Here is a 24,341-nt window from a genome sequence, read left to right on the forward strand (position 1 = left end):
CGTAGAATCCGTAAACAACACCAAGAGTTGTCATTAAATTAAAACCCCAGAAAGTCGGCTGGGGCCTAGCCTGGTTGTCGCCCTTCCGAATGCCCGTGCGGAGCGTGGGGCAACCTTCAGGTAAAGTTTAAGGGGAGATCGCCGCCGCGTCTTCAACGCGAACTAAAACCATTTCGCGTTCAACAATCGTCAACACCAAGCGACCGGCGACAAAACCATGAATGAGCCAACCTCTTACTTTACTCTTATACACAAGCCGCGGAGTTCATCATGCCAAGGACACTACCTTGGCTTACTGGCGCCGGAACGACGAAACGAGAGCCGAATTCGCCAGCTCCAGCGATAAAGCGTACTTCGAGCCCGCGGGTGAAAAATGAACATGAGACGCCAACGAGAAAGGAGGCAATTACATCGAAGAAAGATTTTCTGAAGTCTTGTGCGTATTGTCTAAAAATTCTCCAAAGTTCTCTTTGATTGGGGGTGTGTTTGTACTGGATTTGACTGACTGGCCGACACCTTCTGTTCTCTAGCTCCAAGCCCCCCATCCTCACCGATTCATCGCTGTCCGTCGGAAGAGTGCGTCATGTTATTAGCGAGTCTCAGATAGAGCGGTACTAATAAGCAAGCTAGATTCCTCCGCGAAGGCTTAGACCAAGACGATATCTACATGATGGTCGAAGACGAGTTCTGCTCCGTTGCTCAATCCTTCACGCAGCATCTTCACTACGCAGAGTACATACGCCGGAAGAAAGAGGCGAAGGCACGAAATGCGGATACCGTCGCAGATATTGCGAGACCTACCGACGGAGCGACGCCGATGAGCGATGAGATTAAGAAGAAATACGCCGCAGAGGAGCTGAAGACGAAGCAGAAGGAGGGGATCGATGGAGTATTGGGGGAACAGGCGGGGGATGGGCGCGACGAGGATGCTGGCGATGACTTTGAGGCGGAGAATTCGTGGGCCGGGACGCATCTGCAGGATCTTATGCTGAGTCCCAGGAGAGTGAGGTCGTTGGTGGGGTTGCAGAAGGTCAAGTCCTCAACGAGGGCAGCGGCAGGGTTTTCGCAGTCGTCTGGGTTGGGGGGCGATGATGGCTTTACTGGCGGTGGCCCTGGGAAGGTGGACATTAAGGATCCCGTTGCATTGGAGGAGACTACTGATGATGACGATCTTGATGTAGGAATGGGTCACTCCACTCCTACGGTCGTGAGGGATCATGAGGCGTCTAAGACGGGATTATTGCGAAACACATCGTCTACGATGCGCCCAGTGTCGAATACTACCCAGGCTAAAAGGAGATTGATATTCGATGACTTTGACGAGCTTCCGGAGCTGCGCAAGCCTAGTATACAAACTGAAAAACGACAACCCAGTTCCACCAATTTTAAACAGAAGAAACTCGATGACAAAGACACGAGGTCGAAGAAACCACGACTCAATGAAGTACCGACTTTCCTGATTTGAGCGACCGAACTCCGGAAAAAGGCATTGAAACATTCGCTTTCCTCCTGGTGAATTATACCGGTATTTTGTAAGAATACCTCACTGCGCGTCAATGAGCGGCCGAGACATCTTGACACTCATCTTGCGAACATGACTCCTGATTTTATCCCGTTTCGAGGGCTCCGCCTCGACCGTGTTCACTACCGCATCCTTCTCGTGTGCCGTGCGGCTGTGCAGGGTAATTGCGCTGCGACATGTCAGAAAGATATCCATGCATGGGATACTCAAGGAGTACAGACTCATCATCGGCGAAGAAATTCGGTAACTCTTCCTTTCGGAAATTTGTTGGAGGGCCCTAGGAAATGTACGTCAGCAGGGCACCCTGCAGCTTCCTGCAAATCGACTCACAATCTCCAAAACCCGATGCTTGTTGCGTGTAAACGGGCTCTTTACCAGACGGTATATTTGCAGGAAGCAGTCCATGGCGATTAACGACCGATTTGGATTTTATTATGCGCGTTTTGATATTGTGAAATAACGAGAGACGAGGTTTTGTGAGCGGTCGGCCACTATATACAATCGGACCGATGCAGGGGAATCTGAAGTCGAAACGAGCGAGCGAACGTATGCTATGCAAGGCTGTTCTATTGGACGAAGCGAAAGGATATTGAACGAAGGACTATAAATCAACGCAGAAACAATCAAAAGGCAAAACTAAACGAAAGACTAATCGCTCGAGGCAGATTGGAGGCCGAGGGGGAAAATTTCAGTCCAGGCTTCGGGAACACGAGAGTTATATACTGGATAGAGAAACTTTCAAGGCGTTTTAGGCGATCTGCTGCCATTCATTGCTCGGTGCAGATTTGGGCGGATCGGCAGTTGTGTGGCACGGGCTAGGACTCGGAGGTATGTGCTGGCTCCTCGCTGCCTGGCATCCGACAGCACATTCCTTTGCTTGACAATCCGTTCCTTCGCCCTGGGAGACACAGGCCCATCATCTTGGGCACGAATCGGATGGCTACGATTCCGTGGAAAAAGCAAAAATCGTTGATATTGGTTTTTTAAATAACAGGGCGCAACGTTTGATGCTTCTCCCTCACGCCGGTTACGGCTGAAATGTTACACAAGGAAAACTGTTGCGCAGCGTTTGCTTGCTCCAGCGTCCTTCCCTTGCATCTCACCAGCCGGGGCCACGCACGGCGATTCGCTGTCTTCCCAAGGCGTCGAATGAGAATCTCTCCGAGAGATAAATGCTCGGCTGCCTGAGCTCGAGGCTGCCTGGGCATCTCAATCTCGAAACATGGACACGCGAGTGTTTCTGCACTCCTTTATTTCCGAAGGGATACTTTACCCAAACTGTTTAGGACCCAAACGTGGCCATATAATGGCTCGCTTTTAACCAAGGAAAATTATTCCTGGTGTCTCGGAACGCAGCAGTTCATGCATCCTTCCGAGCCCAGCAACTTGCGCTTTTTGGCTGGAGCCATCCTCGATCCTCTGATTAACCCATGCTCCACCTACTTGACTGACACATTTTAGATGAAGTGATTCAGATGGCGGAATGCCTTTCCGGTCATCAGTACGTATTGCTGTCACCTCGTTCCTTTCGCGGATCGCCTGGGGTAATCTTAATCGGAGAATGTACAAGTAAGAAAATGACAGAACATTCCAACTTGGCTTTTTTGGCATTCCTTCAACCGCGAATTTCGCGCAGGGTTAACTCATGATTGGGCAACGATCTAATTGGAGATAATATTCCTCACCCTGCCCAAGGATAGCCTATACAAGGGGAGCTCCAGTTTTCGTCGCCGCGCCGCGTCCACGGACAGGCCCACATGTCACGGATTGCTAGTGAAATACCTCGAAAACTGAGAGAAATACGTACCGCTTGTCGACTCGGGGATTGGAAAAAGTATCCAGCCTTTGCTCTCCTCCTTGCTGGATATCGCGCAAGGGCGGGTTTGCATATGCACCTACCGGGTATGTGAGACGGTTACCGACTGGCCGACGATTGCCTTCGATGCACGCAAGAAATGGCGAGACGAGACTTGCATAATTTTACGAAGGCAGTGCGCTCCCTTTAGGATCTGTCTGAACTCTGACGGAACACTGGACTTACTGTAGAATGCTCTTACGAGGGCTGGTGTCATTTCATCACAGGAGCTCCAGGACTAACTTTATTTACGTTAGACTTGGATGGGTCGGCGTCAGGGACCTCTTGGATTTATGACAGATCTGCAATCTGTCACATACCATCATAGCTCTGGTACTACTACTGGTAGTAGTAGTAGTGCACCGCATACCCGCTATTAGTAGCAGGTCTATACTGCGACGGAGCATAGACTGAGAACATCATCCAGCTGATTACCCTTTGATAATTGTCTTTTGAACCCAAACCCAAGACATGTAATAACCACCGAGTCAGCCGAATCCAGAATATTCCAAATGCCACCTGGCAAGGCTGGCGTAAGGTAGGGCACTCCCTGTGTATGGGTGTCCTACCGGAGGATGTTGTTCCGCTCCGGCAGCCCGTGCGCCAGCTTCGACTCTCAAGGTTCTTGGGCCGTCGTGTTGACATCTGCTCGACGGAACCAACAGCTGATTGAAGCACCTTTCCGAGGAAAGGGATGGCTGGACAGCTGTAGACAGGCGCCGCCCCCCCGAATATGTCAAAGTGCCATTCCGAACCATCCCTGGGCAGCCACATGAACCTTCCCCGTCTCATCCTGGAGACCCGCCTGGCCGAGCAGCGAGCTTAGAAAGCTAGTTCGGCCAAATGGTCCGAGACCAACCTCTGATCAGACCCAAGTCACGCCTGGAGGCATTGCCTGCGGAAATAATCCAGGAGATCTTCCTGCGCTGCCTGGAGATCAATCTCCCGCGAGCCTCTATTCATCTTGCGCGGGCGCTCTCCAACCCTGTCATATATATATGGCTCATTAAGCTTGCCTTTGCCAAGGCAGACGGCGATGGAGAATCTATCCACACGCGGCACTTTCTGCCTCCGCATGATATTGTTGGATACGTTGGCGGTGATGGGCTAAAGGAGCTCCGCACTCAGATTCTTGAGTGCCGTTGGTGCACCCTGCCCTTGATTCGCCGCTGTCAGCTGGCTTTTCTCCAACATGTTATCCAATACAAGCGTCCTGACTTCAACGTCGTCCCTAACGACCAGCACCACCTTGCTGCTTTTGCGAAGTGGTTTGACAATCCCAACCCCTGTTATACCACTTCGAACGGGCAACGCGGCGAGCGTGATCTAGTCTTACGGGCCAACCGGCCCGGCAGTGAATTCAATGAATCCGACCCTAAACGCTCACATGACTATAACGTTGCGGTATGGTTCAATCTCGGCATTGTCGAGGTTTTCAGAGCGAGGGAAGGAGATCCCAAGGGGAAAATCTACTTCGAGCTTCCGTATTGCGAGGGCTCTCATCTGCCAGACAAGCTACTATGTGCGCCCTGGACGAAAGAAAAGCTCGAATTCCTGCAGTTGATCTCGACAAGAGCATTTCTTGATAGGGATACCAACTACGACCGTGCAACTCGCACTCTGCGCCGTCTGATCCGTGATCGTGATTTCCCTATCTTTGCGCGGTTGCTGGACATTTATGTGCGGATTGAGTGTTACGGGTTCCCGATTATCTGGCCAACCAATAATATGATATTTCGGGCGGCATTAAAGCATGCCGATGAGCAGGGTGACCCTTTCGTTCGCTTACTGGTTGAGGAACGGTGGGATCACATTGAGTCTGAGGGTGTCATTCTGAAAGAGAAGTTGATGAGGAAAATGCTGAGTTGGGGGTATATCTAAGATCCGATGGATTGATCGTTAGCCTTGAAATATTGGCTGTCTTGATTACCAGGTTATATTGGCTACACATGTGTATGTATACAACTTTTGAATATCCAAGATACAGAATTAAATTATCCCAAAAGCCAAAGGCTGTTCCTTCACCCAGCCATCATGTTAATATCTAAATATCCTCACAGACTATACCTGACACGGTAATTAACTGTCCTTCATCTGCGGGAATAGTTCAACCTTGCAAGTTCTCACTTGGAATCATTTTCACAATCCAGTGAAATTCACGTGACTGTATAGATCTGGATGATCGGCGGGCGGTGAGAGGGAGCTCGACTCCACAAAAATCAAGTCTGGGCTCGAGCTTCTTTCACCTTTACCTACACATCCCTCCTCAAGAACAGGCTCTGGGATTCATGCTCACCTTCGCCAATCCCATGCCCTAACCAATCAGCCGAGTCGAGAAAGCCTACCTTAATCACCCATCAATACCGAACCGAACTTCACCAAATACACAAGAAGTAGTATCTGCCTACAATGGCCCACTCAAAACGCAACACCTCGCTCCCACACTTCACCTCCTATGAGCGCTCCCTTCTCCGCAACAGCTGGGGCACCCAGCGCGGCACTATTGGCCGCGACTCCTTTCTTCCTTTCGGCTCGTGCCGCCTCTGCCTGCACCCGTCGCGCGCACCCAGCGTCGCATGCGCCCGCAACGGCGATCTATTCTGCCGCGAATGCGCGATAAATGACCTGCTATCGCAGCGGAAGGAGATTAGTCGGTTAGAGAAGGAGAAGGAGGAGGCGAGGCGGAGGATAGAGGAGGATAATGGGCGGGAGGCGGAGGAGGCGAGGGGGAGGGAGGTGAAGGAGTTTGAGATGGTTAGTATGGGGTTTGATGATGGGGGGAATAATAAGAAAAAGAGGAAAATTGAGGAAGGGGAAGGGGAGGGGAAGGAGGGTTCGGATAGGGTTAAGAAGAAGGAGAAGGTGTGTTTTATTCATTTCCTGGCGTGGTGTGTTATTTGGAACTGGTTGGCTAACGGTGTCGATGTCGTTGACAGTCGGAATCGAATAAATCGGCTCTTCCGTCATTCTGGGTGCCGTCGTTAACGCCAGGGATGGATCCGAATGAGGTCACTTTGAATAAGGCTGTCAAGCTGAACCCGATATGTCCTGGGTCTACGGAGACGGATAAACATAGCTACTCGCTTAAATCGCTGGTCGATGTGCATTTCACAGAGGAAGCGGGGTCTGACGGCGCCATGCTGCGGGTGTGTCCGAGCTGTAAAAAGACCTTGACCAATTCGGTTAAGGTGATGCGTAAGTCTATCATGTTGTCATGTCCGTTATATCGGCCCTAATACTGTCTCCAGTCACAAAACCCTGTGGTCACGTTATATGCAAGCTTTGCGTGGATAAGTTTATGACGCCGCATGATGCGCCAGATCCGCACGCATCGAAGGAAGAACAGGAGCAGACGGCCGAGCTGCACGGTCGAGTGCTTTGCTACGTGTGTGAGACGGATCTTACGCCCCGTGACCCAGCACGGGATGACAAGGCTGGCGAGAAGAAGAAGAAGAAAAAGAAAGAGAAGGAGGGGATTCAGCCCGGTTTGGTGGAGATTTCGTCCGAGGGGACGGGATTCGCAGGCCGAGGAGGGAATGTAGGGACGAAGACTGGTGTTGCGTTTCAATGCTAGCTGGACTGCGTTGAATGAGCCCCGCTATCTTGATGAGCGATGTAGAGTATATCCACATAAATCTGTATAGACATGATTCAAAATACACATGTGAGAATGTAAAAGTAAAATATACATCACGAAGTCTAGGCCCGCTTCTTCGCATTATTGAACTCTCTCACCGTAATATCACACTTAATCTCCTGGCAGAGTCTCTTCCTCCTCGCAGGCTCCAACTTGCTCGCAAACTCAAGCCCACTCGCCCTCTCAACCACCTCAACCGGCACCTCAAACTCCGCCAGCCGCTTCTCATTCGCGATGCGCGCATTCGGCAGCACAAACGCACCAAGCGCCACCTTCCCAGTAGGCACTCCAGGTCCCTCCTCCGCATAAACAACCTTATAGAAATGCGTTGGCACAGCCACATTCGGCGGCGTACCGATAACCTCATAGTTCACCCTCCATTTCCCATCGGGGTCGCGGTGCGGGAGATAAAGCGGGCCTGTAACAACCCGGACAGAGGGGTACTTGGACGCCAGATTGCGGCAGAAGTCCTCGAAATGGGCCCAGTAGTCGCGGTTGAAGCCCTCACCGACCTGCGGACACATGTTTGTCAGGGCGAAGGTGCCGTCCATGGCCTCCTGTGACCATTTTGCGTCGGCGGCAGGGACCTGGTGGCCGCGGTCGTAGCCGGAGCGGAAGTAGTCTGCGAGCTTGGCGCGGAAGATGGGCGGGATGGTGGTGTCTTCGAAGAAGGTGCTGTGTTTGCGGTCGGCGTTTTTCAGGGCCAGCGAGGCGGGGGTGATGTGTTCGGCGACCCAGGATGGGTTGCGAGTGCGTCGGTCGTAGGCGCCTGTTAGGGGGAGGGAGGAGATGGTGTCGGCGATGGGACCGGGGAAGCCATACTGGTAGATGCCGGAGGGGTCGACGGGGGAGCCGGCTGCGGCTTTACTGGCGAGGGAGGGAGCTGCAGGTTGAGGAGGTGGTGCGGAGATGGTGCTTGTTGGGGGTGGAAGAGTGGTGGGTGTCGGGGCTGGTTTCTGTTGCTGGGGGCCTGGTCGGGAGTAGAACAGGGCAGTGATACCGGCACCCGTGGCTGCACTGGCGGCAGCAATGGCCGCGACGGTGGCCTTGGACATGGCGGCTATTGTGGTTTGATGGGAGAGTCGGCGTTGATAAAGCTGCCGGAGAGAAAAGTTTCATGGGGATGCGCTGCTGACTCATCCAAACAATAGCCAGGCACCAGGAACAGCACCAGGAACAGCAGCAGGAATTAAATGAGGATTGATATTTGATTTTCATAATTTTTATACATGAGGGATACACAAGTTTCTTTTTGACCTCGCCTGACCATCTGCGCTCATGACCTGGAAAGAACGCACATCAGAGTCACAAGGTATGCTTCATCAAATGACCTCGTCTAGTACCCTGTGCAGGGCCTATAAAGACCACCAAATTTACCCATCGATCTCAATACCGCAGCCATCCTGGGATTTCTGAAAGGGCCAGCCAAGTCGCGATGACCAATAAAATAGATCTCGTTGAGCGGTTGGTTGTTTGGGCCAGCATAGTCCTGCCAAGGCACGGGCACTCAATTCAACCCACGTAAATGTCTTGGGAGGCGGCTCTTACTGTAGCTCTAAGGGTCTCCAGGTCTTGACTATGTCATTGAGCTCTTTACAGACACCTTCTCTCTCCTTTTCGTTCAAATCAGTCTTTGCTCCAAAGTCTCGCCCTCTATCAAAGACATGTTGATAAATAGTTCCTTAGTTGCCACCGACCAGGCTGCAGGCCTGATTTGGGTTAGTGCCATTCTGCCTGCTGTCTTCTTGAGATGCCACCGCTGCTTATAATCTTTCTCTCCTCATTACATTTATGATTCTATCCTCTTCAGAATACAAAGTATACGCCATCGATTATTATATGCCCTACGAGCGACAGAACTTCTGCAGCTAGATAGCTTTCTCTAATGCACAAAGAGGCTTGAGAGCCCCTTCTTCAACTCGCCCACCATGCGTTACATGAATCCACATGTGGTGGAGTGGCTAAATGATGCATTGAATGTGAACGTTACCGTCCTCATCAATTTTGGTATAGCCTTGTTTGCAGTGGTGGCAGCCCTCCGCTCAACATGGGCGTCGCTGTATGCCTACGCTGAGAGTATCTGTTTGACAACCGTCTACGTTAAAGAAGAAGACCCTCTGTATCACGATATTCTCCTTTGGATGGACGAACATGTGTTCCAACATCGGAATTTCCGGTCTGTCACGGCAGTCACATCAAAGCAGCTCGAAAACAAGAATGCCATGAATACACGCATCGCGGCAGATAGCCATGGCAAACATGGTTTGTCAGATACCACTTCCTCCATACAGCTCAAGCCCTTTCAGGGTTCTCGCCTGTTCAGATTCAACGGCAAATGGATCCTATTCAGCCACTCGGCTTCTCGTACCAGCAGCGTCAGTAAGATCTTATTGGAAAGCGACGAAGATAAGGTACCACTGAAGCTGCAATGCTTCAGCTTCTCTCTGAATACCCAACATCACTTCTTGTATGAGGCAGCGGCCTATAGACGCAAAGTCTCCATGTCCAACGTCACTGTTCACCGCGCTCTCACCACTCCGCGAGGAGACTTCCGCTGGAGACGCATCACCTCCCGGCCCCGTCGGGATCTCTCAACTGTTATCCTGGACCAACGGAAGAAACAGGCGCTCCTGAATGACATCGAAGAGTTTCTCCACCTGCGCATAAAGCAGTGGTATGCTAATCACGGCATCCCATACCGCCGCGGCTATCTATTCTCCGGGCCCCCTGGAACGGGAAAAACGAGTCTGGCTTCTGCGATCGCGGGTGCTTTTGGATTAGACGTTTACGTTCTGAGCTTGATGGATTCTGGCATGACCGAGTCCCACTTTATGCGTCTGTTCTCCGAGGTTCCTGAACAATGTGTTGTGCTGTTGGAGGATATCGATGCCGCGGGAGTGACCACGGCCAGAGACATAGATACTCTTCCGGCAGAGAAGCAGAATACCAATGGCTTATCAAAGGATGGCGAGGAATCGCAAAGACTCACGAGAAGACGAGAGGATATTACCACCACAAGGCTAGTAACATCACCCAACAGTGCTTCCTCGCAAATATCCCTCTCTGGGCTGCTGAACGCCATCGACGGGATCTCTTCACATGAGGGCCGGATCTTGATTATGACGACCAACGCGCCGCAAGCTTTGGATCGCGCGCTCATACGCCCTGGGAGGGTTGATCTGCATATTCAGTTTGAGTTGCCCTCGAGGGAGGAGCTACGCGCACTGTTTTTGAGCATGTATAGTGACTTGGACATCGAGGAGGAAGGTTACCTTTTGGGCGTTGATGAGAAGAGCAAAGGAGGTGCTCCCTTGGACGAACTTGCAGAAGACTTTGCCGACAAATTACCAGAGCGGCAGTTCAGTTTGGCTGAAGTCCAGGGCTTTCTTTTGCAGCATAAAAAGAAGCCCGCTGAGGCTTGCTCCCAGGTCCTGGAGTGGCTTGCAGAAAGGGTAGATGAGGACGAGGGGGCCACCTCGTAATACCAGGTTTCATTACGCAGTATGTAGCTACTTTGGATGTTCCTAAAGTGCAGTCTCTATTCTATCTAATTGACTTGTTTAACATGGCTAAACACAGATTTCATCTTCCATCCCAACCCTCCTCCAGACCTTCAGCGGCATTGGGCCGGGACTCAGGTTCGTCGTCTCAGGAATAGGAGGATCCCAATCCGGAGAGGGCAACGCAAAGTCGTATCTATGTACCAGCGAGGCCAAAAGAACAGTCTGCTCAAGGTAGCTGATGTTCCGCCCAATGCATCCTCGAGCACCAGTACTGAAGGGGATGAAGTAAGACTGAAGAGACTTGGCCTCCTCGCCTAGCCAGCGTTCCGGTTGGTAGCTGTTATTGTTCTTGAAAATATATTCGTCATGATGAGCCACGTACGCAGACATTCGGACTGAGGTATCCCCAGCGATATAATCACCCAGGATAGTCGCGCCCTCAGAAGGGGTCCGTCTTGGAAGTGCAAAGATCACAGGCGGCAGCATTCGTAGACCTTCATCCAAACAAGCACGGAGGTACGGCAGGTGCTTAACCTTGGAATAAGCCGCAACCACATCCTCGTCATCCAGGACCTCATCCAGCTCCTCGCGCAGTCTCGCCATACACTGCGGGTTCTTCAACAAGAAGAACAAGACATTCCGCAACGAAATCGCCGTCGTATCAGACCCCGCATTCATCATAATACTGATCTCGGCCACAATCTCGCCCATCTCCAGGTTATGCGGCGCACCCTTCCTATCCTCCATCATGGCCGAGAAAAAGTCATCCAGTTTCTCACCGGCCAAGTATCTCTTCAGCCTCGTCGTCGTCCGGTTATACACAATCCCATTCCAGTCCGCATCCAGCTCCCAAAGCTGCCGATAGTTCGCCGACAGAAGCTTACTCAACCGCTTGAGCACCGGAAACCAGTCATACGCCCAGATCAGCCTGTACGTGACCGTCCCCGACGCCTCCCGACACTGCCGGAACGAAACCTGCTTCACCTGCCCATCCATCGACTCCGAGCCAATCTGATCCTCGCCTTGCTCCAGGAACCCCAGGTCCTCGCTAAGCCCGATATTGGCAATCGCAGCCACCGTGAAATGGTTCGTCCAGCTGCAGTAATCAACCGTCAGGTCTTCCCCCCTGGGGACCGTAACGCCCTCGGGAAGAGGCGCCGTACATCGCGCGTCAAACGCCCGGATAAATCGCCCCCTCATGTCTGCGACTTTGAACTCCCACTCTTCTAGATTCTTGATTGCGTATGCGCTCGAGAGGATCTTGCGCTTGCGCGCGTGGTCCTGTTTGTCAACTACATCGGCGAGATGGGCGTGGCTTCCCGAGGTATCTGAGTAGAAGCGGTCTTTCACGCAGGGGGTGCCGTGGCCGTAGATGTCCTTTATGGCGGCAGGGTGGCCGTAGGAGAGGGCGTTGGGGCCGATGCGGATGACTGGATAGGTTTTGTGCAATTCGTGCAAGTTGCGAGAGAGGAAGCCTTTATGGGCGGCGCGGAGGTAGGGAAAATCGGAGATTCCGGAGAGTGGGTGGAAGGTGGGATATTGGCGGAGGTGCTTGGGGTCGAGGAAGTAGGTTATTAGGGGGCGGAGGAGGTTGGTGAAGGAGAGGTAGGCGAGGAAGAGGACTGCGATTGCAACGAACATTGTGAATTTTAATTCAGTGAGTCCTTTCTTCACAAGCGCGAGGTGTTGTTGGCTTGATATAGCCTGGATGGACTCTCAGTTAGGGCTTGACGCTGTTGATGTCAGTCGGCGAGATGCGGCCAGATCGGGCTAGCGCCACCGACTTTCCGTCCCATTCTGGAAATTGTCGGCGGCATTTGTCGTTCAGGGCAAACTACCCCGCATTAGGGCTGGAGATATCTTGTCTACTGTCCACTTGCATTCCTCTGAATGACTCTCAATGCTTCCATCCAGACACAATATACGTCGATCGTCACTATCTCCCACTGCGAAACCGAGGGGAGTCACCGACGCGTCGGAAATTCGAACCCGCTTCAGCCCCTCATTTACCCACGCGTTGTCGCTCTTTCATCCCCGCCATCGGACAGACGAGCAGGAAGCGGTATAATGTCGCCGAGGCACAGGCCATGGTGAGTATAACGCGCCGATAATTTCTCAGCTTGACTGTCTGACATCGTTAACCCACTTATGAGTGAAGTGAGAACTGTCGAAGTATGTATTCTGCCCCTCCATCTTGGCTTAGTTGCTGATAGGATATGCAGAGCAACATGTGAAATGTACAGGCCTTGATTTGTCGTAGGTCAAGATTAGGGTAACTTTGCATGCTAACCGCCCCAGGCGATGGATATTTAACGTGTGCCCGGTGCCAGAAGTCGAGCCGCGAGTGCCGACGTGTCGAGACGAAATGGAGGTTTCGTCATACCATCCCCGCAGGTTGGCCTGCTTAAGCTAAGCTATTACTTGGCTATGGTGGTTGCTGACCAGAATGTTAGTGCGGCATGTTGACGAAACGCCCAAGTATACCCAGCCCAGCCCTAGCTATCAAGCCTTGAATAGCACGCCAGATGTTTCTGTCTCTCCACAAACGCCGCGTTCCTCGGGTTCTCTCCCACGACCAACGTCTGCGTCTACTCCTGGAAACAGATCTAGATTCCATCTTCCAACTCATACTTTACAAACTCATACTTTACAAGGGGGAACTTCCCTACATCATGTCCCCTGGCCGCGCATTAGCACCCGAGACGCCTGTCTTTTGAGATACTTCACCGAAGACCTCTCTCGATGGGTACGCGCACCCCAATATTAATTAATATCCAACTACTAAACACGTCAAGTTCGACCTCACAGATCCCCAAAGGCACTTCGCAACCGCCATCCCCCAACGAGCCCGCGAATGCTCGACCCTCCTCGACGCCATCCTCGCCGTCTCAGCACGCCACTTCAGCACCCTTCCCGAACACCAGAAACTGCACCTCATAAATGCCTACGGCCTCACACAAACACAAATCCAGGACCTAAATATCACAGAGGAAACAGTAATCCACTACCACAACAAATGCATCACCGAGCTACGGATCCTCGCCGATGAGCCGGGCGCCGTGATGGACGAGAACCTGCTCGCGGCGGTTGTTGTGCTGAGGTTTTTCGAGGAGTTGGATAGTATACCTCCCCTTCTTACCACTTATGTCTACTTAAAATGGAGACCAACATCATAGTCCTATAGACCCCTTCATAAACCCACCCACCGAAACAGCCCTGCACGGCCTGCACGTCTTCCTGCGCGCCCAAGCCTCATCTGCACTCTCCAGCCCCCCAGGCCCTCGAAAAGCAGCATTCTGGATCGGATTCAGACAGGAATTCAATCTTGCGTTCTCGCAACAGCGCACGATACAGCTGTCGCTGTCTATTGCATCGTCGTATCTCACATTCGAGGACGCCCCGGATCATATCTGGACGAATCGGCTGATTGTGATTGGGACTTATGTGCTGGAGTTTTGCTACGGGGATGGCGACGTCAATGGTGACACGAACAAGGACGGGGGCGGGGATAGGGGCCAGAGATCTGAGTATACAGAACTAGTTGCATTGCGGGACAAATGGGTCGAGAACCGCCCAAGGTCATTCTCCCCTATATACGTCGAACCAAGCTCCGACGCCCATCTCTTCCCCCGAATCTGGTACATGGACGACTGCCACATCGTCGCCGGCCAAGTCCTAGGCATGCTCGACATCCTATTCACGGCATACTCGCCGCACATACCGCGGATTGGGCCGGCTCGGCTGGAGTGCCTTGAGGCCGTAGATGCGAGGATCCGCGCGACGGTGCTGGAGATGTGCGGGATGGCGCTGTCGAACCAGCAGTCGCGCCCGGCGGGGCTGACGGCGTGCATTGCAATTAATATCTGCGCGGATCGGTTTACGGATGCAAGGGAGCAGAGGGCGTTGATGGAGTTGGTGGTTAGTACCACGCAGGATAGTAATTATTGGCCGACGACAGAGTCGCAGGCGACGTTGAGGGCTGCGTGGAGGTGGGATGATGGAGGTTGATTTGGAGGGAGAATATAGTCTCTTTACTATCATGTTGTAGGCTCTGTCTATAAGCAGATTGAAGCAGCGTTTCGGCAAGTCTATCTAACACAGAACATCTATTTATAAAGCATCATTGCAATAACAAATGTATCGGTGACTTGAGAGCGAAGCCAGAACTTAGTCGTTTTCCGATTCCACATCGGACACGGGACATAGGAGGCTTAAAGACCAGGCACATTGTATTGCTTGGTAGGTCGGTCAGAAAGTCTCGAGCGTCGCTGGTATCTGCTCTCACGAAACGGGCCCTTCGTATTATGTGACCCTGCGCGTTTTGCATTCCAGGGACCTAGGGCGCGGTTTGGGTATGCTTTGAATTCAGAGACGTCGGTGGTATGACTCTGACAGATGCGGGTCTCGTAATCAACTCCTGTGGAATTGCAAGCTGGTGGGTGAATTAGACCTTCATGCTGGTCTGGAAGATTAGGTCAACGACTACTGGCGCTTGAAAAAATGACCCTGGATCCAGCAACGATACATCTTCAGTTTGCGTTGGCGGTTGACCACCAAACGACGGTCATATGCCAAATCGCGGACATCAAAGGCACCATCTTCCGTAGGTGCCGTCTCTGCCACACCCGCTTCGGCTGCATCAGATGCATCCAAGTCTGGCAACCCTTTTTCAAGAGTCCATTTACTCCACATCTCCTCCAACTCATCCTTGTCGAAGAAGTAGACGCGAGTTCCATCTCCGCGTACGTAAAAGTTTTCGGCCAGATATCGGTTCTTCTTGAACCGGACCTGGGCAAGATCTCCTCTTCCGTAGTCACGGAACAAGACCTGGCCACCGGGCTTCAGTACCCGGTACACATTGCGAATGGCCTTCTCCCATTGTTCTGGTGCCAGAGCCGAGAATATGAAAATAAGGATAACGATATCAACAGACTGCTCGGTGAGACCAGGAGGCAGCGAGTCATTCTCTTCACTGGGCTCGGCACTAACATCCCACACATCAGCCGTAATGTGCTTGGGGTTGTAGTACTCGCTGTCGCGCATAACCTGAACTGCCGTTTTCGAAAAGTCGCACGCATGCACCATGAGCTCCTCGTTTTCGTTATTCCGAACCAAGGGGAAAGCAGTGTTCCCCGCTCCAGCACCAACTTCCAACACGACCTGCTTGCCGGCGTCTTTCCGAGTCACTTGCTCCAGGACCGGAAACTCCTGCTGCAACCACTTGCGGTCCTTGAAGAAGTTCGCCGTGTTGTTCTTGTAGAATAGGTTCCACCACTTGGCCGGGTCTGCGTTAAAGCGCCTCTTGTCGAAATCTGAGGCTTGAGCTTCTCGTTGTTTAGCATACTGTGTTTCGGCGAAGGCTAAGAATTCGTCATCCGGCTCGACATGGTCCCACGCATTGAATTCGAAGACATTGTCGCCTTCCTCGAGGAAGCGAGAGCCGAACTGGAAAGGGTCTGATCGTTTGAGGTTGTTGGAGGGGTCGTGGGATCGATGCGGGGCAATTTGCGGAGGGTTGGCGGCTTGGGCGGCAGCGACGACGTCTGTAGGGACAGAAACGTCTGGAGTTGGAGACATGGAGACAGGCCTCTGAACGAATGAAGTAATTTAAAAGAAATGTTATAAAATGGAGAAGAAAAGTGAAAACTTGTAGAATCTCGACGGCCTCGTCTGGAGACAAAAAATTGTTGATTGCCCGGCAAAAAGACACCGCCCGTGTAAAATACGGTAAAATACGGCATTCCGATACGAACGGATCGGATCGGGGCGATAAGATGCAGCCAATCAGATGCAGCAATAACTGGTCTGCCTAAGGCCAGGACAGCTTGTTCACAGCCTCAATTGTCGCACTCACTCGCATCTTAAAGCTGCCATCCCTCGTGTTATCTCGTGTTCCCCTCTCTTGCCTTTCTCACTCTCCCAGACTCGACAATCTGGCCTCTCCTTGACGGAGGGCTCTGGTGTGCCATGGTTTAACTGCTGCGATCCAACCCAATCTCGAAATCTCTTAACCCCGCTGTACTCATACTACGTACTAAATTGCGGAGCCTCCCCTCACTCAGCCCACGGTCCACCCAGGCACCCAGATTCCATCCTGTCAAAAAGGCCGTGCCTGGCTGTTTGCCATCTGAACGCCACGATAACCAAAGCTATACAAGTAAAAGGCAGCATGTCGTGCCTCTCCAGCGTCTTCAGCTGCTGCCTACCTTCCAAGGTCAACGAGAAGTCAGAAGCACCCACAGCGGAGTATCAGACTCCCAACTCCACTGCCACTCATCCCTCGAGCCCCAACCCCAGCTCAAACCACGACATTAACAACCTCGAACCACCCCAAAATGGCTACAACCAGGTCGTCCCCCTCCCCGCCTACACTCCCCGGCCAATGAGCATCCGGGAAAAGACCCTCGAAGCCCACATGCGTGATCCCCCAGTCTCCAACGAGACATATCATCAGCAGCAACACAACGAGACCTACCTAAGCACAGACGAAAAGCAGCACCTGGCCTGGGAAGAAGCCGCCAATTCTCCAGACTACTACCCCTACCACACCCATCCCCGCCCCGAAGACGTCTCTTCCGATGTCTCTTCCGCAATCTCCTTCCCAAGTAGCTACGGCAATACATCAACAGCGACTAGGGAAACACCACCGCCACCGTACTCCCCGCGAACCTTATCGCCCGCGCCATCTCGCTCAATGTCGATTTCATCGGCATACCGAAATCCGCAGATGCCGATGGCCGCTATCACGCAGCCGCCGCCGGCGTTTACACGGCCCAGTGCGAGACGAAGCATCGATGAGCAACTTACCTCTAGGGCTCCAAATATGAACCCTTATTCTGTGCGAGACTCGTGGGAGAGTGAGTCGCGGCGTCCGCGGTCATAAAATAACCACTGATTGCAATTTACCTCGTGCATCTGCGTCTGCATCTGCATCTGCGTCGGCTCTGGTCTGACCTGCATTTACGAGGAAGGGTTGGTTGGAATAGAAAAATTCCCTCCCAACACTACACTTACACATACATATCCCTTACACGCACATATACTTGCATGATGCTTTATGACTCTTTTTGTGGGTTCCTGGTGGGGTTTACTTGATTTGGGTTGGATTTAATGAGGATCTCTTGGCCCGGTATGGACGGATGGACGGCGTTATGGGTTGCTACTGCTACAGCCTTTTATTTTAATATGATATACCGTACTAATACTAATACTTTTTACATTTCCCCCCCGGATTCCGCGCTTTTATTCCGGTTGGTTGGCCCGTGACCATGGAAGGCGTTCCTGACCGGGTTATATTTCCGCAGATGTACCGAGATACCAAAAATGCACGGACTCGATATCTTCCTTTAAATTTCTAGAATACTCCAGTATAAAGCATAACATATATAAAACAAGCAAATGGGGTATATATAACATAATCACAAACACCGCGCCCCAGGCCCAACACTCCCCGTATCAAAAATCTCAATCAAACCCGCCCCAATCGCCTCCTCCAACACCCACCGGAAACTCATCCCGTAGAGATCTTTCCATTTCTTCGTCTTCCCGGGTAAAATCCCAGCAAACTCGCCTCGCGCTCGCTTCGCCACGCTGAAACTTCGTTCAGATTCGACCGCGCCGTCCCAACGGTCCCGAAGAAGTGAGACGGGGGCTTCCCCGGATTTAGACTTTTTGAGAAGTGCGATGAGGTGGTCCCGTCCGGTACCCAGGAGTTTCAAGTATGGTCCGGTATTTGGGAGGGAGAGGAATAATGTCGCGGTGTGGAACTGGGTTCGGGATGGGGGTTCTGTGCCGTTCGTATGCGCAGCAGACCCAGCTCGACTAGCGGCCATGGTGGGAGCGGCAGTTGGTAGATTTGGTAAAGACGGAACACTAGATGTGCCTTTTGCTAAAGACGACGAAGAGACGATAAATCCAGCCCGAACAAGAGCCGTATATTCATGCTGAGAAAATGCCGTCCCGGGTATCGCGCACGTATTTCCGATTCGAGAAAGCACAGTGAGGAATTTCTCTACTTTCGTTAACAACAACAAAATAATAGAACAAGGGATAAGCATACCTTTCAGCGCATCATCCAATATACTCGCCCTGACTAAATTCTCCCAATCCTCAGTCGCAACCAAACAATCACCCAGCCCCGCCGCATCATTCCCCCGCCCAGGAACAATCAACCGCCGAATCTTCCCAGCAGTCGCCAGCTCCATAATCTCCCGCTCAACCTGCGTCGGCGCATCAAGAATCGTATGCACATGCGCAACAGATACAAGAGGCGGCAGCGAGCGTCTAAAGTTCAACACCTGCGCGATGCGCGTGCTGTTCATGCCGGCCCGCGCGGGGAGCTCCTCGAACATGTTATCGCGGATGTGCTGCAGGGCTGCGAGGACGGTATCGACGCGCGCGGTCTCGGAGACATATCGCGACAGTCCCAGATCTGGGAGCGGACCATGGTCGAGAGCGGGATCGTCGTGCTTGTCGTTGTCGGTCTTTGGGTTCATACCGCCAGGGCGGACGCTGGGTTTGCTGCGGGCATGGTTGGCGAAGGGTGAGGCGCGGGACCGGACCTGGGATGGGGCTTTGCGCTTTTTGATACCGGAGACTGGAGCGGAGGTTATTCGAAGTGGCATTAGGATTAAGGAGGGGAATGAAGGAGTAAAAAAGCAAAGAAAGAAGAGAAGAATGAAAGAAGGGAGGAGGCTCAACGAAAGCTTGGCGCGCCGGATAAGGACCGTATCGCCACGTGACCGGCGTGGAGGCCATGTGACTGTGGCGCGGGTTGGATGATGTAATCTGTGCTATACAACGAGGTTGCAGATGTGCGACATTCTGCGAGTTAAAAGCTCGTTTATGGTCCATACAATCCTAATGGCTCATCAGATCAGATCTTTAGTCACAGATTGATAGTTATCTGCCAATGACCGGGACCGGGTATTTCTGCATCCAACGCGGCCTGTCCAGGTGTCTGCAAGCTGCATCCACATTCGTCGACAACTTAAATGAAAGCTTGTTCTGAAACTGATTTAGAAAAAGATAATCCTTGGCCTTACGACGCTTTGACAGCATGTTTGGCTTTATTTGACAGCCGAGTGGCAGGTGCGCTTTTGGTGCGGATGGAACTTGCGCGGCCCTTCGTCACTTAACACTTTCCCGGAATGTACATATATCGCCCTCCATCCTCTGGTCTGATCTTTCATTTCTTTCACTTCTGTGATCTGTCTGAATCCACATAGTCTGACCCAATTGTTCTCTCTACCGATACCATGTTTCTTTCCCTAGCTTCTATCCTCCTAGCTGCTGCTCCAGCCCTCTCGGCACCTACAACCCCCTACCGCTACTATCTGAAGTCCTCAACAGACCTCTTTCTCTCCTCCTCAATGACCTTCAATGGGAACACAAACTACGTCCTGCTGACTGAAAAACGCCTCGCGCAACCGCTCTCGCTCCACGACAGCGACGGGTCTATAACCCTCGACACGTCCAACGTAATCGGCGCAAGTTCGGAAGCCCCTGTTCTCCTCTCCAACGACAAAGGCCTAAGCGACACCTACAAGCTGGTGGTGCTGGGCGACCAGAAGTCAGAGAACTACACCAAGGGCTTCAGCATTGATGATGATAGCGGCGCGCTGTCATTGGACAAGGAAGGGTTCGGAGGGTTCGTGGCCTGCACCGCGGCGAAAGGGGTCAAGCAGGTTTACTGGTATAGTGAGGGGGAGGACAGTGGCTCTGTGCCGGTGATATGCGACGATGTGTCATTTCAGCGACAGTGGAATTTGAACGGGACTGGTTCTGGTTAGGGGGTTTGTTTGGGGAACCTTGGAATGCGATTGAAGAGGTTAAATTGGAAGGGGTCGACGCGGCCAGATCGAACGGGGGATCTGAGCGAGGCGCTATCAGGGGTCTTGCTGGGCTTGTTGTTTTATGTGGTTGCATTGGTGGTGGAAGTTGTTCCTGGATGGTCCGCGGGGTGTCGATCTCTGCTGCGATCGGCAGGGTTGGCCCCGAATGGACACGGCTGTTGGGGTCCGCATGGACAGGGACTAAAGGGTATCTGTGACATTACGACTTATGATAATGCGATGTAGCGAATAGCTGTTTGTTTCGGGACTAAATGATTGACTGACATTTGACTACCAATGTCTACGAGTAGCCCTAAGACAACTATACCTATACCCTAGTGAGTCCAGCCGGTCACAAGCACACCTCACCGTGAGCAAAGCGACGCGGCTGGCAGTTCGCAGCAACTTATTTCAAGTCAAACCGGTTGACCTTCAGAATCATGTACTCATCCCAGCGACTCTTCTCGCTCTGTCCCATGGGCACCTGCTCCCCATCCTCATTAAACAGGGTGTAAGTAGGCGCATTCGCCGAACGACCACCCGTAGAACCAGCAGGCGGGAGAACTTCGGCCTTGGGCTTCACAATAGCAGACTCGGTCAAAACCCTGCCGTTCTCGCCAACAGCGACCGCAGCAACGGGGCCAAGACCCTTGCTCTTAACAGACAAGGAAGTCTCAAAGCCCTTGCGCTCAACCTCGCCCAGGAACTCACGCGATCCATACTCATCGACGACACTGAAGAACCGCCACACCTTGGTCTCGGTGTCCCCGTTCCACGAGACATACACGGTCGTCCCCTCGTCGTTCTCGAGGGATACAATAGCAGGCACTTCATTCGGCAATCCAGTCCAGTTATACCGGAACCCGCGGTAATTCTCAACGCCCAGACCCAGGTATCCGGAGTCCATGTATGTGTGGAAAATGGGGGTCCCGTCCGCGCGGTACTCCGTCAACGCACCCTCAGAGCCCCAGTTCACAATAACGTTCCCGTTTGGAAGTAACTGCGTGCTCCCCTGGGACTTGGAAAGGAGATCATACCCCTCTGGCGGCTGGAACGCCTGCACGATCTCAGCCTCCCAAGTCTCAGTGTTAACCTCGATGATCTTCCCCTGGGAAAACGGGTGTGTGTGGACTTCGCGCCCGCGTCCGTCCTCGGTTCCGTGCGCCGCATTGTCGTACAGGGAGATAACCTCTTTGGCACCGTCTTCGGATTTCGAGACGTACCGCGCGTGGTGCTGGAAGCAGAACTTCACGTTGTCGCCGAGCTTGAAGTCGGACTTTGTGCCGCCGAGGCGCCAGATGATTTCGCCGGAGGTGCCGTTGATTTTGTGCACGGAGCAGGCGTCGCGCGCGGATATGAGGTAGTTGCCCTCGCTGTCTTTGTCGACGGAGTTGATGTGGAAGTAGTCCCAGGCGTCGGAGGAGTTGTAGCCTGAGCCGGCCTGGCCGGGGTTTATGGGGAGGATCGCCTCTAGTTTTGTTAGCTGGATCTGGGCAAATATATTAACGAATTTGCTTACCGTCGGGAAGGACGTGGTCCAGACTTGACCATTCGAAGAGGAGCTCCCCGGTTTCAATGTCCAATTCTGCTGGGATTAGCGCAGATTCACGGAAGTGACAAGTGAGACATACCCTGGATAATAGCATCCACGATCCACTGCTGCTCAGGAGCAGCACCCCACGGAGTCAGGTCGACCGGGACAGGCTGATAAATCTGGATAAGAGCGGTCTTCTCATCGATAACATGAAACTCATGCTTATCAGTCAGCTTATGATTGCCCGCCCTCAGTTCACGGACGGTCTCATAATGCTGATCCAGGATGGTAGTGTGTCCATGGCCATGTCCATAGCCGGGGTTATGGTCTCCCTCGAAAGAGAAGAGAACATCCTGGCCCTTCCAGCGCGCGGCCTGGAAATTTGTCGCCCAGATCGAGTAGAACCCGTATCCGGACCAGACAAGCTCGCCGTCGTCGCGGAAAATGTACGGTGCCGCCTGACGCGGGCCGTGCTGTTCGCTTGCGGTGTCTGGGTACCCGGCGAAGGGGGCGACGAAAAGATAGCCTTTCTCGACGTCTGGGGCAGCGGGGATGGTGATGTTCAACCTAGGCGGGGCTAGGTCGGTGCGAGACTTGAATTGCCAGTCTGCGGCTGCGAGGGGCAGCAGGGTTATGGCTGAGAGCCAGTGGGTGCGCATTGTGTTTGACTGCTAGGGAAGACCGGCATGATCAGCCCTGTTCGGGTTATAGTAAATTACATTGTTGGAAGGGTACATTAACCTTTGGGAAATACTCTGCACTGGGCAATTGGGTTCAATGGAACAATGTGAGTAGAGAAGAGAACGAAAAAAGAAGAGTAGAGACTGCGGGGTACTGCAGTATTTATGGTGAAGAGAGTCACGCCAAACTGCTCGCTGATGACGAGATCTCGCATCATTCCTGATTCGGAGCCCGACCAACTCCACAGTAAGTTAACTACGAGTATCAATGAGATAATATGATTGTTACAGATCCTGCTGGTTTCAGCAGAAAACAAGTATAATTCCAGGTAATTCTCACTTCTCAAATACACTGACAATCAGGCATCCCCACCAAGAGTCTTGTTCAACCACGCAAAAACAGTCCTCGACAACTCCTGGTCAGCCCCAGTCTGGCAATGATACCCAGCAACGCCATCAAACCGATGCAGCGTCGCCTTGTCCCCGATCGCATCCTTGACCTTTTGCGGCTGGCCGTTGAAGAGCGTCTCAAACTCCGCATCCCCAACAAACACCGGCATATCAATCTTCTCCGCCACCCCCTCCAGATTGTACTCCTCAATCCGACTGAAAAACTCACTCGGCGAATGCGTATAAAACGCCCACAGCCCCTGGTCAAGCCCCCAAGCCGCATCCGTAGAGAGCTCCCCAGCATCCCGCATTGAAAGCACCGTCTCATCGAACTCGGAGTAATTACCCGCCTCGAAGATCCCCAGAATCTCTGGCTCCAACTGCTTCTTGAACGCCGCATACGTATCCCATACACCACCGACCAGGACTGTCGCCGCAAGCCGTTTCTCAAACGCCGCTGCCCGGGCTGCAAAGTACCCGCCAAGCGAGTTCCCGATAAGCACCAGCCGGTCCTCATCTACGAGATCCGCTTTCTCGGACAAGACGTAATCCACGACAGGCGTTGTGACGCGCTCCCACTCCGGGATGAACCCGATATTCTGGTTCCGACGGACAGTAGGCTGGCCCGGTCCTTCGTACGAGATACAGTTCCAGCCGCGCGCGAGAGCCGGCGCGACAAAGTAGTGGTACGAGTCCTCCTGCGCAGCATCGAAGCCATTGGCAATAACCAGGGTAGGCAGTTTCCGGTTCCGGTTCTTGCTTTCAGGGGCGGTGGCAGAGTACCAGATAGCCTCGACGGTGAAGTTTCCCTCGGGTGCAGGGATACGGATACGCTGGCCGGGGATAGGCAGGGACGCAATGGCCTTGTCGAATGCTGCGGTCTGCTCGGCCCAGACGGAGGTGAGGAGTGGGTTGGACCAGTTGCGGTGGAGGTAGACGTCTGCGCGGCGGAAGTAGTGCGAGGCCGAGAACCAGGTGTCTCGGACGTTGGCTGGGTCGTATGCGTTTTCCGGCTCTTGGGCCTGGGCTTTGGTGTGTTTTGCGAGTTTGAGGAATTCTTCGGCGTAGGAGGCCATGTCGCCGGGTTTGACGGCTTGGGCGACGCCGAGGACTGGTCCGATGTCTGAGCCGCCGGTGAGGGAGTTGCGGAGGGCAGTGAGGAATTCGAAGTTGAATGCGGTGTCTGTGCTTAGTTGCAGGGTTGGATAGGCGTTTGTTTCGTTGGCTGCGGCTGATGCCAGTGCAGCCAGAAGAGAACTGGTGAAGAAAGAAAGTTTCATGTTGGATAGAACAGGTCTTTTGAAATATTTGATGGCTGAATGATGTCTCTTTCTTGCGGTCTCTTCATATCTACTTATACTTCAATGCTGCCAGGCAAACGCATTCC

The 24,341-nt window shown here is 52.7% G+C and overlaps 15 protein-coding genes across 15 annotated transcripts; 8 read left to right on the forward strand and 7 right to left on the reverse strand.

The window, feature by feature from the left end:
- Window positions 1-270: 270 nt before the first annotated feature.
- APUU_20486S (uncharacterized protein) lies at window positions 271-1,465 on the forward strand (the record flags this gene model as incomplete). The annotated part of the gene is made up of 3 exons (XM_041699132.1): window positions 271-436; window positions 531-576; window positions 631-1,465. The coding sequence occupies 3 exons, from the start codon at window positions 271-273 to the stop codon at window positions 1,463-1,465; spliced, it is 1,047 nt and encodes a 348-aa protein (XP_041552248.1).
- Window positions 1,466-1,543: 78 nt separating this feature from the next.
- Window positions 1,544-1,927, reverse strand: APUU_20487A (uncharacterized protein; the record flags this gene model as incomplete). Its single annotated transcript, XM_041699133.1, has 3 exons — window positions 1,544-1,691; window positions 1,744-1,799; window positions 1,853-1,927. 3 exons carry the CDS (start codon window positions 1,925-1,927, stop codon window positions 1,544-1,546), a joined length of 279 nt encoding a protein of 92 aa, XP_041552249.1.
- A 2,293-nt stretch (window positions 1,928-4,220) lies between these two features.
- Window positions 4,221-5,258, forward strand: APUU_20488S (uncharacterized protein; the record flags this gene model as incomplete). The annotated part of the gene is made up of 1 exon (XM_041699134.1): window positions 4,221-5,258. One exon carries the CDS (start codon window positions 4,221-4,223, stop codon window positions 5,256-5,258), a length of 1,038 nt encoding a protein of 345 aa, XP_041552250.1.
- A 528-nt stretch (window positions 5,259-5,786) lies between these two features.
- On the forward strand, window positions 5,787-6,951 carry APUU_20489S (putative RING finger domain protein; the record flags this gene model as incomplete). Its single annotated transcript, XM_041699135.1, has 3 exons — window positions 5,787-6,239; window positions 6,314-6,572; window positions 6,626-6,951. The coding sequence occupies 3 exons, from the start codon at window positions 5,787-5,789 to the stop codon at window positions 6,949-6,951; spliced, it is 1,038 nt and encodes a 345-aa protein (XP_041552251.1).
- A 125-nt stretch (window positions 6,952-7,076) lies between these two features.
- On the reverse strand, window positions 7,077-8,069 carry NUC1 (DNA/RNA non-specific endonuclease; the record flags this gene model as incomplete). Its single annotated transcript, XM_041699136.1, has 1 exon — window positions 7,077-8,069. The coding sequence occupies one exon, from the start codon at window positions 8,067-8,069 to the stop codon at window positions 7,077-7,079; it is 993 nt and encodes a 330-aa protein (XP_041552252.1).
- Window positions 8,070-8,942: 873 nt separating this feature from the next.
- APUU_20491S (BCS1 and AAA domain-containing protein) lies at window positions 8,943-10,496 on the forward strand (the record flags this gene model as incomplete). Its single annotated transcript, XM_041699137.1, has 1 exon — window positions 8,943-10,496. The coding sequence occupies one exon, from the start codon at window positions 8,943-8,945 to the stop codon at window positions 10,494-10,496; it is 1,554 nt and encodes a 517-aa protein (XP_041552253.1).
- Window positions 10,497-10,583: 87 nt separating this feature from the next.
- On the reverse strand, window positions 10,584-12,158 carry APUU_20492A (cytochrome P450; the record flags this gene model as incomplete). Its single annotated transcript, XM_041699138.1, has 1 exon — window positions 10,584-12,158. The coding sequence occupies one exon, from the start codon at window positions 12,156-12,158 to the stop codon at window positions 10,584-10,586; it is 1,575 nt and encodes a 524-aa protein (XP_041552254.1).
- Window positions 12,159-12,256: 98 nt separating this feature from the next.
- On the forward strand, window positions 12,257-12,673 carry APUU_20493S (uncharacterized protein; the record flags this gene model as incomplete). Its single annotated transcript, XM_041699139.1, has 2 exons — window positions 12,257-12,607; window positions 12,671-12,673. The coding sequence occupies 2 exons, from the start codon at window positions 12,257-12,259 to the stop codon at window positions 12,671-12,673; spliced, it is 354 nt and encodes a 117-aa protein (XP_041552255.1).
- Window positions 12,674-12,963: 290 nt separating this feature from the next.
- APUU_20494S (uncharacterized protein) lies at window positions 12,964-14,525 on the forward strand (the record flags this gene model as incomplete). The annotated part of the gene is made up of 3 exons (XM_041699141.1): window positions 12,964-13,263; window positions 13,313-13,637; window positions 13,702-14,525. 3 exons carry the CDS (start codon window positions 12,964-12,966, stop codon window positions 14,523-14,525), a joined length of 1,449 nt encoding a protein of 482 aa, XP_041552256.1.
- Window positions 14,526-14,999: 474 nt separating this feature from the next.
- APUU_20495A (tRNA(Thr) (cytosine(32)-N(3))-methyltransferase) lies at window positions 15,000-16,094 on the reverse strand (the record flags this gene model as incomplete). Its single annotated transcript, XM_041699142.1, has 1 exon — window positions 15,000-16,094. The coding sequence occupies one exon, from the start codon at window positions 16,092-16,094 to the stop codon at window positions 15,000-15,002; it is 1,095 nt and encodes a 364-aa protein (XP_041552257.1).
- A 592-nt stretch (window positions 16,095-16,686) lies between these two features.
- APUU_20496S (uncharacterized protein) lies at window positions 16,687-17,400 on the forward strand (the record flags this gene model as incomplete). Its single annotated transcript, XM_041699143.1, has 1 exon — window positions 16,687-17,400. One exon carries the CDS (start codon window positions 16,687-16,689, stop codon window positions 17,398-17,400), a length of 714 nt encoding a protein of 237 aa, XP_041552258.1.
- Window positions 17,401-17,935: 535 nt separating this feature from the next.
- Window positions 17,936-19,141, reverse strand: APUU_20497A (Stk19 family serine/threonine-protein kinase; the record flags this gene model as incomplete). Its single annotated transcript, XM_041699144.1, has 2 exons — window positions 17,936-18,528; window positions 18,577-19,141. The coding sequence occupies 2 exons, from the start codon at window positions 19,139-19,141 to the stop codon at window positions 17,936-17,938; spliced, it is 1,158 nt and encodes a 385-aa protein (XP_041552259.1).
- Window positions 19,142-19,774: 633 nt separating this feature from the next.
- APUU_20498S (uncharacterized protein) lies at window positions 19,775-20,308 on the forward strand (the record flags this gene model as incomplete). The annotated part of the gene is made up of 1 exon (XM_041699145.1): window positions 19,775-20,308. One exon carries the CDS (start codon window positions 19,775-19,777, stop codon window positions 20,306-20,308), a length of 534 nt encoding a protein of 177 aa, XP_041552260.1.
- Window positions 20,309-20,756: 448 nt separating this feature from the next.
- APUU_20499A (arylsulfotransferase family protein) lies at window positions 20,757-22,543 on the reverse strand (the record flags this gene model as incomplete). Its single annotated transcript, XM_041699146.1, has 3 exons — window positions 20,757-21,820; window positions 21,870-21,935; window positions 21,982-22,543. 3 exons carry the CDS (start codon window positions 22,541-22,543, stop codon window positions 20,757-20,759), a joined length of 1,692 nt encoding a protein of 563 aa, XP_041552261.1.
- A 380-nt stretch (window positions 22,544-22,923) lies between these two features.
- Window positions 22,924-24,030, reverse strand: psoB (hydrolase psoB; the record flags this gene model as incomplete). Its single annotated transcript, XM_041699147.1, has 1 exon — window positions 22,924-24,030. The coding sequence occupies one exon, from the start codon at window positions 24,028-24,030 to the stop codon at window positions 22,924-22,926; it is 1,107 nt and encodes a 368-aa protein (XP_041552262.1).
- Window positions 24,031-24,341: the final 311 nt, after the last annotated feature.

Source organism: Aspergillus puulaauensis, chromosome 2, assembly GCF_016861865.1.
Source record: "Aspergillus puulaauensis MK2 DNA, chromosome 2, nearly complete sequence".
Classification (NCBI taxonomy): Eukaryota; Fungi; Ascomycota; class Eurotiomycetes; order Eurotiales; family Aspergillaceae; genus Aspergillus; species Aspergillus puulaauensis.